Below are 18,811 nucleotides of genomic sequence, written 5' to 3'. Positions count from 1 at the left end.
GGGCGACGCCAGCCAGGCTTCCCCCTGTCTGATAACTTCAGGGAAAAACTCAGAAAGGAATTTTTTGTATTTACACCCAACAAGTCCTTTGTTCGGGAGGAGAAGGAGAGGGGAGAGAAAAGGTGGGAAGGCAAGACCCATCCCCTTAAAAACCCCAGCCTGAATGTGAACTGCGCACTCTCTCTCAGGTTCTGTCTGCAGAGGTGCCCATCCGTTCTTACGGATGTCCCTATCCTAATAAACCTAAACCTTGCTATTTTGCTTTCCACTGCTCTTTGTCTCACGCCTGAATTCTTTCTTGCGCAAAGACAAGGACCCTTTGCTTCTCCGGTAGCATAACTATGTTTGTCCCACTGGGTAGTTGATATCTAAAATATTTTTTTCTTTGCACTGTTTGGAACTACAATTTCATTAAAGTATGAAACCGTTGGAATTAAGCTAAATAGGAAAGTACAAGTAAACATCTACAAAAACATTGTTACCACCAGCCAAGTCACACACATGAAACAATGCAAAATAATCTTTAAAATTTTACAAGTTGAAATTATGGAGATTTCCAAAAAGAAAGCTATAAATGAAGACATATTGACTGTCCTGAAAGTTTAAATCCATGTTGTATAACTTCCATGATATTTAGCCTTTTCTCCAAAAATGAGTGGTGGCCTTGCACTCTTTCAAAAAATTTTATTGAAGGTATATAAATTTCATGTATTTCCTATACAAAGACTGAGGCACTTTTTTAAAAGATTTTTTTTTTTTTTTTTAATTTTTGACAGGCAGAGTGGACAGTGAGAGAGAGAGAGACAGAGAGAAAGGTCTTCCTTTGCCATTGGTTCACCCTCCAATGGCCACCGCGGCCAGTGTGCTGCGGCCGGCACATCGCACTGATCCAAAGCCAGGAGTCTGGTGCTTTTCCTGGTCTCCCATGAGGGTGCAGGGCCTAAGCACCTGGGCCATCCTCCACTGCACTCCCTGGCCACAGCAGAGAGCTGGCCTGGAGGAGGGGCAACCGGGACAGAATCCAGTGCCCCGACCGGGACTAGAACCCGGTGTGCCGGCGCCGCTAGGCGGAGGATTAGCCTATTGAGCCCCGGCGCCGGCTTTAAAAGATCATTTTTAAAAACATTTGGCCGGCGCCGCGGCTCACTAGGCTAATCCTCCGCCTAGCGGCGCCGGCACACCGGGTTCTAGTCCCGGTAGGGGCTCCGGATTCTGTCCCGGTTGCCCCTCTTCCAGGCCAGCCCTCTGCTGTGGCCAGGGAGTGCAGTGGAGGATGGCCCAGGTGCTTGGGCCCTGCACCCCATGGGAGACCAGGAAAAGCACCTGGCTCCTGGCTCCTGCCATCGGATCAGCGCGGTGCGCCGGCCGCAGCGCGCCAACCGCGGCGGCTACTGGAGGGTGAACCAACGGCAAAGGAAGACCTTTCTCTCTGTCTCTCTCTCTCACTGTCCACTCTGCCTGTCAAAAATAAAAAATAAAAAAAAAATAAAAATTAAAAAAAAAAAAAGATCATTTTTAAAAACATTCTTTAGCTTTGGGGCTGACGCTTCGGCACAGCAGGTTAAGCTACAATTTACAGCACCAGCATCCCATATGGTCACCAGTTCAAGTTCCAGCTGTTCCACTTCCGACCCAGCTCCCTGCTTATATGCCAGGGAAAGGAACAGAGAATGCCCCAGGTGCTTGGGCCCATGCATCCAAATGAGAGACCTGAAAAGCTCCTGGTTCACAGCTTCAGCCTGGCCCAGTCCCAGCTCTGGTGGCCATTTGCAGAATAAACCAGCGGTTGGAGGATTCTTTGTCTCTCCTTTCTTGCTCTGTAATTCTGACTCAGAAGCAAATAAATAAATCTTAAAAAAAAAAAAAAAAAAAAAAAAAAAAACAACAACAAAAAAACAACCTCTTTAGCACTGATCCAAGTAGGTATTTGTCAAAAGCAAGAAACATTAATAATCTGTTAATAGTATAAATAGATTAAAAAATTAAAAAGAAAAATTATGACACAAATTTATAGGAATTACTTGGTCCCTTTAAAGGAACTTGTCACCATCAGTAACACCCCCTCATAAACATTCAAATGCTCAACGTGCAGCTTTACCTGTGTGTTCTTGGTCTCTGATTTAAAGAAGCTGTCCGGCCTGGACTATGCTGACTTCCAAGCCTAGCAGGACTTGTCATGTAGTCATTAGGAACTGTTGGGGGTTTAACAGGTTCCAGGGTTTTATACGGAGTATTCCGTCTAAAGAAGCATAATGAAGAAAGGAAAAATAAATAAAATAGTAAAACAGTATTTTCCCCTCAAATCTGTGATTGTCCCTTTGTGATCAAACATAATATAACATTTATTTAACTGGGGTATACTAATTTTGTTACTTTAACACAAAAACCATAGGAAAGGGAAATTTAAAATTTCAGTCTTTTGAAATGTACATTTATTCCCAGCTCAGTAACCCAAAGGCCCTGTCCTATACATAGGAAGATAAATATCTCCTTTGCAATTTATTCCTACCTCAGTAGGGAACTACATGGAGAAGTACATTCTGATGCTAGATGTAATGTGACTAATTGTCAGTAGATGATTTTTATTTTTGTTTGGTAACCTCATATTTTTTTAGGGGCAGAGGGCTTAAAGAATGAAAATGGAAACCAAATCTTCAAAAAAAAAGTTGTGTTTTATCAACCTCTCTACCAGAAACAAATTTAACATACCATTTCCTCTGTTAAAATGGACAATCTTTCAGAAATATCTTGGCAAATATTCAATGTATTTAGTTATACTGAGACATGGGAAGGAAGAAGTCGTCGGCTGTTACCTTCCCACAGAGCTACTCTATTATAAAGGGACCTATGCCCACCAGCAACAGCACAGTTAGACGTTTTCCAGGCAGACAGTCCCTAAACCTCAGGTGCCAGGCAATACAGGAGACAAGAAAGCTCCAGAGCACTATGGCAAACTATACCACCCAGACCAGCCACAGTTCTGACATGTAGATCCTGCACATACATCTGAAGTCTAGTTACCACATGGAACTGCCCTGAAATAAACTGTCAGGCCTATATTTTTTAAAAAATTAGTAAACAAAAAATAATGATCATTTATATACACATGGAAATATATGTTTAGTATAGCCATCTACAGAGAATATTATAAAGCAAGCAAATTCACTTTGGATTTGGTTCAGGGAAATAAGAAATAAAATGAATCTGTAACAGGTGTATCATACAGAGTATTCGATGGCAAGGATCCATACATTTACTTAAATCACAGAGACATCTTTCCTTTAACAGGAGTTCTTTTGTACAATGTAGCTGAACTCTTACCCCAACGTGCCCCGGCCTGACATGGGAGGACTTGGTGGTTTCTGAGTAGGAGGATTTGTTCTCGACAATGTGCCAGTTCTTGCAGGCTGGTTATTTCCATGCTAAAATATGGAAAGAAGAGCTTTTATTTTTATATCAAATTGTTCTCTTGGTGTTTTAACACCATGTTTTTTTATTTTTTTTTTAATATCAGAATGTAAAGTAAGGATTCCCAGACAGTTTGAATGAAGACTTTGGTACCACATTTTTAAAAGTCAAGGAACCACTTGCACTGTTTTTCTTTTTCTGTGTGTGTGTGCCTTTTATACCAATGTATGGCAAACTACAGATAAGATTACTGATTTTATATATTAATTTATTGTGAAACATGGTCACTGAGCTCATACTTATCTAGATTCAAATATTTCCTACAATATTTGAAATGGGTGCATGAACAGATCTCATCATCAATTTGCCAAAATGCTCACCCAAAAAATTAACTTTATTCTAACAATTCAGTAACAAAGTCACATACGATGTCTGGGAAACCTCCTAAATGTAAGTCAATGAAAGCAAGGCAACTATCAACAAATGAGCAAAGCAATAATGTTAGCAAAATTAATGTTCCTATATAAATGCAAATGTCAATATATCTTTGATATATTAACACAGCCAAGCTAAATGTTGCTGATTTAAACTGAGCTTAAATATATTTAATCTACATAAATCCTACAGGGAAAAGCAGACAGACATAAGAAGAGTTTTCAAATTTTAGTGGCTCTGCAGCCTCTATCAATATAGAGGGAATACTGTGGATCAAACGATAAGTAATGTCTCTTACCTTGGCTTTTAGCCACTTTACGTTGGCAAAAAAAGAGGGGGAAAAAGTAACAATTAATTCTACAAAGTTTATCTAATAGGAAATGTTTACATTTACAGTTATTCAATTCACTTAATTAAGCTTTTTCCTAGCCATATTTCCAATATTTTTTATAGAAAAGTATATCTATTAGCACTGGGACATATTCGTTTGTTTCACGTATTTTTCAAAATAAACATTCATAAGGTAACAACCACTTTATTATTCCAGTCTCATTCAGGCCCAATGATTTCTTAGGTGAGTATCTCATCCTAACTCATTTGAATCACAGAGAAAAATAAATAAATCATGGAAACACAAATACCCTAACATATTAGATGTAAAGCTATTTTAATACATCATTGCACAAGAGCTGTAATTTTATTGTATAATGAATGCCCAAGTATGAGTATTTATTATTTGAGCAGTTGTACAATATTCTACAAGATGATAAAACTGCAAATCTTAAAAGTCAAAGCCACAGGACTTGCTTTGACAGAACAAATACTAAAATTCAAAATCACAGTTGCTTCCAAAGTCAGAAAAGGATATAGCACCTTGGTGCTTAAAAATGAAATTACCGGCCGGCGCCACGGCTCACTTGGCTAATCCTCCGCCTGCAGCGCCAACACCCTGAGTTCTAGTCCCAGTTGGGGCACTGGATTCTGTCCCGGTCACTCCTCTTCCAGTCCAGCTCTCTGCTGTGGCCCGGGAAGGCAGTAGAGGATAGCCCAAGTGCTTGGGCCCTGCACCCACATGGGAGACCAGGAGAAACACCTGGCTCCTGGCTTCGGATCAGCGCAGTGCACCAGCCGAAGTGGCCATTTGGGGTAAACCAACGGAAGGAAGACCTTTCTCTCTGTCTCTCTCTCTCACTGTCTAACTCTGCCTGTCAAAAAAAAAAAAAAAAAAAAAAAAAAAAAAAAAAAATTCATGGACAGCAACAGCTTAGCTGGGTTCTAACAGGATAAAGAGAGTCTAGAAAGCCTTCTCATTTCCAGTGTATGAACTGAAATCCTGAGCAGGTAACACACTAGCAGGAAGTCACTTCAATTTTAAGATTTCTGATAAAGCAGTTTAGGCAAAATTCAAAAGGGAGAAAAAGCTGCTTTGATTTCCTAAGTTACTTCCATGAAAGTTGACTAGCCTACCTATATCAAATAATGTTTACAGTCTTAAGGCATCACCATTTGTACTATGTCACTGAGAAAAACAAGAAAAAAATACTTTTAATACACGTTTTGGGTTTCAAGTTCTTCTTACAATATCTGCCATTTCAGTAAGTATCTATTATTTTTCACATGACCTTAAAGGAAGAAATTCTTTCTTTTAGATACATTCTCATTTACAGAAACAGTGCCAGAAATGTGAGATTTTAAAATGATATATTGTTCACTTTGATCTGAAACTACCTAACCACTACATTTCACATCCCCATTAAGAAAGTAAATTACGACATAAAGACAACCTTCAACCTCTTATGCACCTGGACCTCCTATATTAAGTACATTCATGTATGCAGATGTGTTTGGGAAGTTTGGCAGGAAATAATCTCTTACAGCTCAACATAGTGTAAAACCTTTCCCCAAATATACCAAAAACAAGGCTGTCTTTAATTTTCTGAAGATACCACTTCAGGAGCTGGCACTGCAGTGCAGCAGGTTAAGCTACCACTTGTGATGCTGGCCATATCATAGCAATAGTTCAAGTCCTGGGTGCTCTGCTTCAGTTCTAGCTCCCTGTTCATGCACCTGGAAAAGCAGTGGAAGATGGCTCAAGTGCTTAGGCCCTTTCACCCAGGTAGGAAACCTGGGTGGAGCTGCTAGCTCATGGATTCAGCCTGTTCTACCTCCAGCTGTTGTAGCCATGTGGGGAATTACCAGCAATTCACTCCTTCAAACAAATGAACACATTTTTTTAAAGATTTATTTATTTATTTGAAAGGCAGAGATACATAGATGCAAAGGCTTGGAGAGAGAGAGAGAAAGGGCTTCCATCCACTGGATCACTCCCCAAATGGCAGTCAACAACTGCAGCTGTGCCAATCCAAGGCCAGGAGCCAGGAGCTTCTTTCTGAGTCTCCCACGTGGGTGCAGGGGCCCAAGCATTTGGGCCATTTTCTACTGCTTTCCCAGGCCATAGTAGAGAGCTGGATTGGAAGTAGAGCAGCCAGGATTTAAACTGGCACCTGTTTGGGATGCCAGTGCTGTAGGCAGCAGCTTTACCAGCTACACCACAGCGTCAGCCCCACAAATCTTTTTTTTTTTTTTTAATCATTGCCTTTCCTTAATATTTACATAAATAGGTGAATAATTTTACCATTTGCCTGGAATCTTACGTTGAGAACACAGAATTTTCCTGGATTCCTCCCTATCTTCTATCAAGTACATCACAGTCTTGCACACCACAGGTACTAATATCAGGAAGGCCAATTCCTTGTTTGAAATAATTCCATTAGCTCACGCCACTGTTTAATGAAAGTGAAGCTTAAACTTAACCATCAGAAAGCACCAACAAATCTTTAAGTAGGGACTTCGGCAATCACAAACTGCCAGCTCATCTCTAATCAATCAAATATTTTCTTTGTCTTGCTTCCTTGGACTTCCCCTCACAGTCCTATAATCACAGTCCATTAAAAAAAACTAAAACATTGATATCCCTGATATCACTAATAAAATGTCATAGTTCCCAGACCACATGGCCTTTTTGAAGTCTAAACACAAGCATACAGGGGTTGATGTTGTGGCATATTAAATCTCCACCTGGGATGCCAGTATCCCATATGGGCACCAGTTCAAGAACTGGCTGCTCCACTTCCAAACCTACTCCCTGTTAATGTGTTTGGGAAAGCAGCAGAAGATGGCCCAAATGCTTGGGTCCCTACACCCAAGTGGGAGACCCAGAAGATGCTCCTGGCTCCTGGCTTCATCCTGGCCCATGAATGGCCACTGGAACCATTTGAGAATGAACCAGCAGATGAAAGATCTCTCTGTTTCTCCTCCTCTCTATAACTCTGTATTTTAAATAAATAGTAAATAAATAGTTTTAAAAAAAAAAGGCATACAAACATTACTATAAGAATAGATGTCTAATCCTTTGTAGGGGCCAGCGCTGTGGCACAGCAGGTAAAGCTGCCACCTGCACTATCAGTATCCCATATGGGAGCTGGTTTGAATCCCAACTGCTCCACTTCCGATATAGCTCTCAGCTATGGCCTGAGAAAGCAGCAGAAGATAGCCGAATTCCTTAGGTCCTGAACCCATATGGGAGACCCAGAAGAAGCTAATGGCTGCTGGCTTCCAATCGGCTCACTTCTGGTCGTTGTGGCCATCTGGAGAGTGAACCAACAGATGGAAGACCTCTCTCTCTCTCTCTCTTTCTGTAGCTCTGCCTTTCAAATAAAATTTAAAAAAAAAAAATCCTCTTTAAATTATCAACAATATTATATAGTGGTTAATTATTCAAAAACAAACTTAAACATTCGTACTAAGTATTTAAGTTTTCTACTCTAGCTTACTCTTCAACCTTGTGCTCACTTATAAAGATCATCTTATGATGTAAGTATGTTCTGGTAGTTGGAGTGTCAATTGGTAAAGTCAACAACAGGAGTCACTGTGCACTTACTCCTCATGTAGGATCTCTGTCCTTAACGTGCTGTACACTGAGGCTTAATGCTATAACGAGTACTCAAACAGTATATTTCACTTTGTGTTTCTATGGGGGTGCAAACGACTGAAATCTTTACTTAATGTACACTAAACTGATCTTCTGTAAAAAAAAAAAAAAAAAAAGAAAGAAATTATCAATTCCCAACTTGACTTTCACTGGGATTAAACATGACAATAGGTCTGATCTGATTTCATCATCATTTAAAAAAAAATCATCTATTATTTTTCACTTTATGTTTCTGTGTGGGAGCAAACTGTTGAAATACTTACTTAAGGTATACTAAGCTGATCTTCTGTATATTAAGATAATCGAAAATGAATCTTGATGTGAATGGAAGGGGAGAGGGAGTGGGAAAGGGGAGGGTTGTGGGTGGGAGGGACGGTATGGGGGGGGAAGCCATTGTAACACATGAGTCGTACTTTGGAAATTTATATTCATTAAATAAAAGATTAAAAAAAAATAAAAAAAAAAAGTATGTTCTGGTAGTTTCTCTATGCTAGAATTCGCTTATACATATCTTACAGTGATTCCAAAGATAAAGCCAGGCTTACTCTGGGATAATTTTTCCATATTTTTAAATTCCCACTACATGTATGTATATTATAAATTTTGTAGTATAAAATGCATTAATATATTAAGTGTCATTAAATGAAACTCAGGCATATTAAAAACAAATATCAGGCCGGCGCCGTGGCTCACTAGGCTAATCCTCCACCTGTGGCACTGGCACCCCGGGTTCTAGTCCCAGTTGGGGCACCAAGTACTAGTCCGGTTGCTCCTTGTCCAGTCCAGCTCTCTGCTGTGGCCCGGGAGGGCAGTGGAAGATGGCCCAAGTGCTTAGGCCCCTGAACCCGCATGGGAGACCGGGAGGAAGCACCCAGCTCCTGGCTTCAGACTGGCGCAGTGCCGGCCATGGCAGCCATTAGGGGAGTGAAGCAACGAAAGGAAGACCTTTCTCTCTGTCTCTCTCTCTCTCTCACTAACTCGCCTGTTCAAAACAAAACAAATATCAAAATACTAAAAATTTACAAAATAAGAAAATATGATAGGCCGGTGCCCCGGCTCAATAGGCTAATCCTCCACCTAGCAGCGCCCGCACACCGGATTCTAGTATCGGTCGGAGCGCCGGATTCTGTTCCGGTTACCCCTCTTCCAGGCCAGCTCTCTGCTGTGGCCCGAGAGTGCAGTGGAGGATGGCCCAAGTGCTTGGGTCCTGCACCCCGTGGGAGAACTGGAGAAGCACCTGGCTCCTGCCTTCAGAGCAGCGCAGTGCGCCAGCCGCAGCGGCCATTGGAGGGTGAACCAACGGTAAAGGAAGACCTTTCTCTCTGTCTCTCTCTCTCTCACTGTCTACTCTGCCTGTCAAAAAAAAAAAAATTATGATAGAATATTAATCCTGGCATGTGGAAACTTGACAGCTATAATATTAATAATACCTAGATATAAGCTTTTAAAATTTTGCATGTTTTTATAAATAGAAAAACTCCAGAGTCAAAAGCCAAACAGTAATATGAGGAAATAATATTTGCTAAAGTATTAAGGGCTGTTTTCCTTAATAGAAAAAAAGGGCTCCTAGAAGCCAGTGTGAAACTTCTAACTAGGAAGTGGAAAAAGAATAAAATAAGAATTCTGACACTATAAAAGTAAAGTCTCCTTATAATGAAACACTAAATTTTTTTTGGGGGGGGGGGGGAGACAGGTAGAGCTACAGACAGTGAGAGAGAGAGACAGAGAGAAAGGTCTTCCCTTTCACTTGGGCCCATCCTCCACTGCCCTCCCAGGCCACAGCAGAGAGCTAGACTGGAAGAGGAGCAACCGGGACAGAATCCGGCGCCCCAACCAGGACTAGAACCCGGTGCCCATATGGAATGCCGAAACCGCAGGCGGAGGATTAACCAACAAGTGAGCCACGGCGCCGGCCCAACACTAATTTTTTTAAACTTTTCTTTCTCAGAATTCTAGCCCTGACATTTGTTCTTAACTACTACCCAAATTTTTAACCCTCACACATTTCTATAATCTTCTAGAAATATTTAAGCCAATAATGAAGAAATTGTAAAACTAGGGCAATAAAACATTAGTAAGACTACTGAGAAAAAGCAATTTTGTATTTGTATGTCTCTGTGTATGTATTTGTATATCACAAAGTGTTGAGAAATATGCCACACATTTCAGTGTCCAAGATACTTTTCTCACAGACAACCTAACCTCCTAACCCTAGCCTAAAATAATTTGAATAGGATGCACAACATTAATGTATTTAATGATACAGAACTGTACCCTTAAAAATAGTTAAATGGTCAATTTTGTTATGTATATCTTACCACAATAAAGAATTTTTGAAAACCAGAAAGATTCTTGTCTCCAATATATAGATATTATGATTAGAAAGTAGATTGCCAGGGCCGGTACTGTGGCACAGCGGGTTAACACCCTGACCTGAAGCGCCGGCATCCCATATGGGCACCGGTTTGAGTCCTGGCTGCTCCTCTTCCAATCCAGCCCTCTGCTATGGCCTGGGGAAGTAGAAGATGGCCCAAGTCCTTGGGCCCCTGCACATGGGAGACCTGGAGGAAGCTCCTGGCTCCTGGCTTTGGATTGGCCCAGCTCTGGCTGATGTGGGTAATTGGGGAGTGAACTAGCAGAATGAAGACCTCTCTCTCTGGCTCTACTTCTCTCTGTAATTCCTCTGTCTTTCAAAATAAATAAAATAACTCTTAAAAACAAAAAAAAAATGCAGATAGCCAAAGCCCACAACCATATACTTTCAGCATATGAGAGTGCTTCAAAAATTTAACAGAAAAATATAATTAGAGTACATTTACTTTGTTGCAAAAAAAAGTAATTCAGTCTTTTTCATAATATACATTTTTCATGATCTTTCTGTTTCTCATACAAAGACATTTCCTACTCATATATAGTAGGCAACTTCAGAAAGTTCATAGAAAATAAAAAGATAAACTTAGGGGCCAGCGTTGTGGCACAGCGGGTTAATGCCCTGGCCTGAAGCGCTGGGATCCCATATGGGCGCTGGTTCAAAACCCGGCTGCTTCAATTCCGATCCAGCTCTCTGCTATGGCCTGGGAAAGCAGTGGAAGATGGCCTACGTCGTTGGGTCCCTGCACCCATGTAGGAGACCTGGAGGAAGCTCCTGGCTCCTGGCTTCGGATTGCCGCAGTTCCAGCCATTGCGGCCAATTGGGAGTGGACCAGTAGATGTAAGACCTCTCTCTTTCTCTCTGTGTAACTCTGACTTTCAAATAAATAAATAAAGCTTTGGGAAAAAAAAAAAAGGAAGGAAGGAAGGAAGGAAGGAAGGAAGGAAGGAAGGAAGGAAGGAAGGAAGGAAGGAAGGAAGGAGAAGGAGAAGGAGAAGGAGAAGGAGAAGGAGAAGGAGAAGGAGAAGGAGAAGGAGAAGGAGAAGGAGAAGGAGAAGGAGAAGGAGAAGGAGAAGGAGAAGGAGAAGGAGAAGGAGAAGGAGAAGGAGAAGGAGAAGGAGAAGGAGAAGGAGAAGGAGAAGGAGAAGGAGAAGGAGAAGGAGAAGGAGAAGGAGAAGGAGAAGGAGAAGGAGAAGGAGAAGGAGAAGAAGGAAAAGAAAAAGAAACTTAGGGGCCAGTGCTGTGGCGAAGCGGGTTAACGCCCTGGCCTGCAGTGCCGGCATCCCTTATGTGTGCTGGTTCTAATCCCGGATGCTTCTCTTCCAATCCAGCTCTCTGCTATGGCCTGGAAAAACAGTAGAAGATGGCCCAAGTCTTTGGGCCCCTGCACCCGCATGGGAGACCCAGAAGAGGCTTCCGGCTCCTGGCTTTGGACCGGTGCAGCTCCAGTCATTGTGGTCATCTGGGGAGTGAACCAGCGGATGGAAGACCTCTCTCTCTGTCTCTACTTCTCTCTATAACTCTTTGAAATAAATAAAATAAATCTTTAAAAAATAAATAAAAATTAAAAAAAGAAAAAGATAAACTTGGGTACAAGAAAATTCTGAAATCTATGTACACAGGGGTCTTCAAAAAGTTCCTGGAAAATGCATATTATGGAAAAACTGCAAGAGTTTCAATTTTTCCACACCAATATACTTATCTTTTAGTTTTACTTTTCCATGAACTTTTTGAAGCATCCTCATATATGATGAATCTTAAATTTTTTCACTCAAAACTTCATTTCAAAATTTGGATTTACAATGCTAAGTACTGTGTCTTAAACTGTTAAAATTATTAGAGAAGATGTAAAATATCGAAAGATGCTCATATCTAACATAATGACAGAATTGCTTAATGAATATAACATTGCTTTAGTAGGAAGAAATATTAAGATGAGGCAAAGGTGGAAAAAAAGTATGTGGGGTCAGGGATATAGGGTACATAATGTGTGTGTGTTTAAGTGTGTAATTCCAAGGCAATCACAAAAGAAGCTTCTCCTAGGCTGTCAAAATGCAACCTTCTTAGAAAAACCCAGTCTAAAATGTAAGAATTTATGTTCTTATAAAAATCCTAGCCACATTCCTGGACAAAAACTCAATAAATAAGTAGTCTCTTCTACATTTACAAAGCATTGCATTTTTATGTATAACTTGTAAGCATCAAAGTGGAGATTCCAATACTCTATAAAAGAGTAAAATAAAATATCAACATTTAGTCAGATCAACAAGCTAGAAGACCTTCAAGATTCTTGCTGAATCCTTACAAATGTATTATAAAATACTCTCAAGACCAGAAACAAAATCGAACACTGGTCTTCTGGGAGAGGGACTGCCACATTTCTTAAGAATGAACTATCCTGAGCAGGCAGTGCTACGGGCATTCCAGATGCTTGCAAAATGGCCCACGAATAAACAAGAAAATGGCAGACTACCACTGTCCTTCAAGACCAGGGGCACAGTCATGTTTGAAAATGGTCATCGCTAGCAAATAATCTCTTTCTTAAAGCCACTGTGGGGTTCTTCCTCAGGGGCAAAAGGGGTTACACAGAACAAACTCACAGTTTTGTTTTGTTTTGTTTTGGTTAATAAATTGCTGGAACTTTTTCAATAGACAATTGTACAAATATTACATATATTTAGGAACAAAAGGACAAAAGTATTTATAATTTATTTTCCTAAACTAAATTTGAAAATCACATAAATGTTTAAAATTTTAAAATTATTTAGGGGCAAGCATTTGACATGGAAGACCAGGTACCAAGTAAGGTACCCACATCCAATACTGCAGTGCCTGGCTTCAAGCTCTTGTGGACACCTAGGGGCAACAGTTGATGTCTCATGTAGTTTGGTTGCTGCCACCTATTTGGGAGACTTGGACTGAGTTCCCAGCTCCCAGAGCTAGCCTAGCTCCACCTTGGTTGTTGTAAGCATTTGGGAAGTAAACTAGCCGATGGAAACTTGCTCCCTCCCTCTCAAATAAATAAAATAAACAAATCTTTATTCAATAGTTAAAGCAACACATGGAATTTACAACATAAATTTTAAGCACTAACCAAGGGTTGAAATGACTTATTTAAAAATAGCCATTTCATGTTTTCAATATCTTGCTTTAATATATCCTATTCCACAGGTAAAAATCTTTCCCAAGTTTAGTAAAATACATAATTAAGAGTAAATATTTTATGAAAATTATAATGATAGGCATTAGCTCATGAGAAACTGTTAATTAACAGAAGTTTTTATCATCATACTTCCTATCCAAAATACTGACTGGATGTTCAAATTAGTTCAAGTAAATGTAATATAAAATACCTACCTTGACACCATGGCCCACATCATCCAAAACTGTGTAGTCAATAGGTTTCCGAATATACCTTACAGGGCGCTCCATATTTGCAGGTGCTATTATTTTGTGAGTTCTTGATGTATTCTTATTGGTTGTCAAAATACCAATCTCTCTTCGAGCCACTTTCTCTTTATGAATATCCACAGTCTATTTTAAACAAAGGAAGAAAATATTTGGTGTAACAAATAATACGCATGAAGTCAATATAAACTAGAGTAATCACAGGTTAGACAACAGGAATGTACACAAGTCTATTTTCCAATACATACTTTATCTTTCTCTTTAAAATTAAAGAAATCAATATCCTCATGGTTCAAAGGCAGGGAATGTCTAAAGATTAAAAGCACCAACTCATTTAATGGATTTTATTCTAAAATAACTTCCAGGTAAGTAATTTTCTTTCCTAAATGATATTGGAATGGACCCCCTAAAATATATATGAAAATGTGGCTTGGTGTCTGTGGAAGCACAAGAGCCCTGGTGGTCTGAATAGCATATACACTTTATACAGTAGAAACGAAGACAAGAAAAAATATCAGTATTTACAACAACATGAGATAGAACTATAGTAAAACATGTACAACTTAAGTTAAATTACTATACAAGTGTTCCACTAGCTTACAACAACTCACTTGGGGAAGAATCTGGCAAAGCAGTTAAGAAGCTGCTTGGGGGTGCGGACAGGGGCTGTGGCTTAGCAGGTAAAGCTCCCATATGGGAGCTGATTTGAATCCTGGCTGCTCCACTTACGATCCAGCTCTCTGCTACGGCCTAGGAAAGCAGTGGAAGAAGGTCCAAGTCCTTGGGCCCCTGCACCCGGATCCGGAAGAAGCTCCTAGCTTCTGGCTTTGGATCAGCCCAGCTCCAGCCACTGCAGCCACTTGGGGAGTGAACCAACAGATGGAAGACCTCTCTACCTCTCTCTCTGCTTCAGTCTTTCTGGAACTCTGCCTTCAAATACATAAATCTTAAAAAAAAAAAAATTGCTTGAGATGCCCACATCCCATATCAGGAAGCCTTGATTCAAGTTCCACCTCTGTCTCTCCCTCTTTAATTCTGCCTCTCAAATAAATAAATCAATCTTTGAAGGAAGGGAGGGAGGGAGGGAAGAAAACACTAACAGTTGTAGGGTCCCACAGTTCTTAAGATCCCTTTGTATACATGTCTCTGTGCATAGAAAATTTCACTGGCAAGAGGAGCAGCCCCCACTGGAGACACCTCCTGTGTTTGGAATTTAATGCATCCCTGACACAGCTACTAGGTATGCAGGCCTCTTTTAAAGAGAATTCCATTTGAGGATAGATGAACTCAAACTCAAGGATTAACAAGGTGGAAGAACCCAACAAGGCTCTTTTATCACTAGCGACCCCCATGGTACCTCAACTTTACATGAAAAAGCAGCACAGTAACTCCGAGAAAACTGACCTTCCATTCTGTCAGCCCTCGCTCAGCGAGGCCCTTGATTCACAGAGGTTCCTTAAATGACTTGACCTGATTCACTGATGACTCACCTAAACTGAAGCTCTGTGGTGGCCAGTGGTTGTGCTGTTCAACCCTAGTGCCAACTACAAAGCTACAGAGCTTTGTTCTGTGGGCAGAAACCAAAGATTTTCTCATAGATACGGCCGGAATTGCTCCTTGAAGACCCTGTTATATTGGTATTGACTCTTGGGCTATAACCTGTTTGGTCTGGAAAACTACCAGACATACTACAGACTGCCATAAATTGTGGATGTTAGTTGCAGTTGATGGAGCCATCTGGGTCACCAACATAAAGAATCTCAGTTAGAGGACTGTTGTCTGCTGAATCCAACTGGAATCAAGCTATTGCTCAAGATTTCTCTGACCAGACTAATACTGCTGACAGAGCTATCATCCGAGACAGCAACACAACTCCCAATACAGAAAGGTACAAAGGAAAGGAGGCCATGTTTTTTATGCAGACTGCTACATCATCACAGACTGACTCCTGGAAAAAGCCCCATTTGTCTCCTGGTGAGAGAGGCCACACTACATGCTACTGGCAGACTGGTTACCTCAGACTTTTGCCACTGACCCACCTGCTTCAGGGTTTCAGTAGTGCCTCATTTATTTATTTATTTACTTTTGACAGGCAGATTTACACAGTGAGAGAGAGAGACAGAGAGAAAGGTCTTCCTTCTGTTGGTTCACCCCACAAATGGCTGTTATGGCCGGCACACTGTGCCGATCTGAAGCCAGAAGCCAGGTGCTTCCTCCTGGTCTCCCATGGGGTGCAGGGCCCTAGCACTTGGGCCATCCTCCAATGCCTTCCAGGGCCACAGCAGAGAGCTGGCCTGGAAGAGGAGCAACCGGGACTAGAACCCGGTGTGCCGGTGCTGCAGGCGGAGGATTAGCCAAGTGAGCCGTGGCCCTGGCCAGTGCCTCATCATTAACACCTTTTACAGTTCTGGTATTGCTATTCTAATCCAAGCAGCTAACTCTAGCCCCATCATTGTGACCAGCCCTAGACTCTGTCATGTTTTTGATTTTCTACATACACCATTTGCAATCTGACAATAATATGCTTTTTTTTAAGATTTATTTTATTTATTTGAAAGGCAGAGTTAGAGAGACAGGAGAGAGAAATATCTTCCATCCATTGGTTCATTCCCCAAATGGTCACAAAGGCCAAGGCTGAGCCAGTCCATAGCCAGGAGCCTAATTCAGATCTCCCATGCGAGTGCAGAGGCCCAAGCACTTGGGCCATCTGCCGCTGCTTTTCCATGTGCATTAGCAGAGAGCTGAATTGGAAGTAAAGCAGCCAGGACTTGGAGAGGTGCCCATATAGGATGCCAGCGTCACAGACAACAGCTTAGCCTGTTGTGCCACAGCACTGGCCCCCAACAGAATGCTTTTTAATCACCAGACTCACTCAACTATTGACTGTTAGTAAATATATTTGATGGCCGTCCACGTTCTTTATAATCCACAAGCATCTTTTCTTCCTAAGTGTTGAAACAGTCTCCTCAAAATAACAAAAAAGTACACAATCCAATTCAAAATAGGCAATGGACTTGAACAAACACTTCCCCAAACAAGATGGGAAAACATAATGACTACTTGTGAATCAGGGATTACCGGAAAAAGGTACAGTTAGCTACGGGAATGAAACACGCTGATTTTTACAGCAGAAGGAGTCCAACAACTCTGGCACACCTAGGAGAAACACCTTAAACATCAAAAGGCAAAAACAGGGACACTGGTGTCGTCTTTAAGAATTATTCCTGGAAACTTCCTCACAAAGGAAAATTCTCTGGTGTGGCAACTGTCTCAAATTTAACTGATTGCTGGGTCTGTGCAGTCAGCTCTGGTCACAACCTGACCACCATCTTCCCTAACTTCACAGAAATACTTCTTGAAAGCAGCAGGTCATATAGCTCAAGTACCTCCCATATAAGAAACCTGCCCATACTTCTAAGGTGTCTTTTCTAAACCCATGCCTACCTATTATTCAGTCAATACAAGGGGCAGATGGATGCCACTTCACTGATGGCATAAACAAGAAATACTGGACTGAATGACTTCAAGTAGTCTCTATAAAAACTAGGACAAGACAATTATTGGAAGTGAACTGAGACCCCTGTGAAGACCAGTCATATAAAAAGTCAAGTTGGAGAAAATGTCATCCTATGAGCCCTGACTCAGGTATACATGATCCAACCTGGGGGTAGGGGAGCCAACAATTGTAAACACCACATTCTCTCTCTCTTTTTTAAAGATTTATTTATTTGAAAGTCAGAGTTACAGAGAGAGGAGAAGCAGAGAGAGAGAAAGAGAAAGAGAGAAAGAGAAAGAGAAAGAGAGAGAGAGGTCTTCCATCCAATGGTTCACTCCCCAATAACCTGCATCAGCCAGAGCTGGGCCGATCCAAAGCCAGGAGCCAGGAGCTTCTTCTGGGTCTCCCACAAGGGTGCAGGTCCCAAGGACTTGGGCCACCTTCTACTGCTTTCCCAGGCCATAGCAGAGACCTGGATTGGAAGTAGAGCAGCTGGGTCTCGAACAAGCACCCATACGGAATGCCGGCGCTTCAGGCCAGGGCTTTAATCCGCTATGCAACAGCGATGGCCCCAACACCATTTTTTTTTTTTTTTTGGACAGGCAAAGTGGACAGTGAGAGAGAGAGAGAGAGAGAAAGGTCTTCCTTTTGCCGTTGGTTCACCCTCCAATGGCCGCCGCGGCCGGCGCACTGCGGCCGGCGCACCGCGCTGATCCGAAGACAGGAGCCAGGTACTTCTCCTGGTCTCCCATGGGGTGCAGGACCCAAGCACTTGGGCCATCCTCCACTGCACTCCCTGGCCACAGCAGAGAGCTGGCCTGGAAGAGGGGCAACCGGGACAGAATCCGGTGCCCCGACCGGGACTAGAACCCTGTGTGCCGGCACCGCAAGGTGGAGGATTAGCCTAGTGAGCCATGGTGCGGGCTTAACACCACATTCTTTATAGAAGCATAAGCCCTACTCATAAGCAAACTACAGCCTTGGGAGTACTTCTTGTGTGGAATTCAGACATTATCTGGTTTTCCTCCAGTGAAGTGGTGAAAACCACCAGATCAAGCAGTTCACACAACTTTGATTTCTCCAGAATGAGGCTATTCTTAATTACTGTCAGAGGGATTGAATCCCAGAAGAAAAACTGACAAGTTAATTGCATGCACTCTGAAGCACTTATCCCTACAATGGAAATCATCAAGTTAAGTCTGAAATTTCTTCCTGTCTTTAGCTGAAGCAATCAATGGCATCACTGTGGCCCTCAAGGCATTCAAGCCAGTCTCAACTCACTGGCCAGGACTGTAATGGATGATACAGCAGCCCTAACACCTCCTCAAGACCAAGGCCAAATCTGCAATACAGCTAGATTAAGTCCTTGGGCCCCTGCACCCATCTGTGAGGCCCGGAAGAAGCTCCTTGCTCCTAGTTCGTGTTAGTTCAGCTCTGGCCATTGCGGCCATCTGGGGAGTGAACCAGCAGATGGAAGACTCCTCTTTCTCTCTCTCTCTCTGCGGCTCTGCCTTAAAATAAATAAATCTTTAAAAAAAAAAATCTAATTCATTGTGGCAGAAATAAACCTTAATATATATATATATATAATAAAAAAGAGTTGGGTCACTGGAAATGGAACTGCCTTAGGGGTTGAAGGACTCCTGGGTTAGAGCCACAGACCTGGTTGACTATAAGCTGGAAAAAGCCCTTCCCTCGGCCC

The 18,811-nt window shown here is 41.7% G+C and overlaps 1 protein-coding gene across 20 annotated transcripts in view; it reads right to left on the bottom strand.

Annotated features, from left to right (window-relative positions):
- ABI1 (abl interactor 1) overlaps positions 1–18,811 on the bottom strand; it is a 147,762-nt gene that overhangs the window by 21,639 nt on the left and 107,312 nt on the right. For 12 of the 20 annotated variants that reach the window (XM_051820988.2, XM_017347632.3, XM_051820985.2 and 9 more), the window contains exons 3-6: positions 13,563–13,739; positions 4,142–4,156; positions 3,322–3,422; positions 2,099–2,239 (exon numbers count right to left, since the gene is read on the bottom strand). In XM_051820988.2, coding sequence (XP_051676948.1) covers positions 2,099–2,239; positions 3,322–3,422; positions 4,142–4,156; positions 13,563–13,739 — 434 coding nt within the window. The remainder of the gene's footprint in view (positions 1–2,098; positions 2,240–3,321; positions 3,423–4,141; positions 4,157–13,562; positions 13,740–18,811) is intronic. The other 8 variants (XM_051820984.2, XM_070056114.1, XM_002717268.5 and 5 more) reach the window with 1 other exon arrangement.

The sequence above is a fragment of the Oryctolagus cuniculus genome, chromosome 13 (genome assembly GCF_964237555.1).
Source record: "Oryctolagus cuniculus chromosome 13, mOryCun1.1, whole genome shotgun sequence".
NCBI lineage: Eukaryota > Metazoa > Chordata > Mammalia > Lagomorpha > Leporidae > Oryctolagus > Oryctolagus cuniculus.
This window is presented reverse-complemented; position numbering and strand designations above follow the sequence as displayed.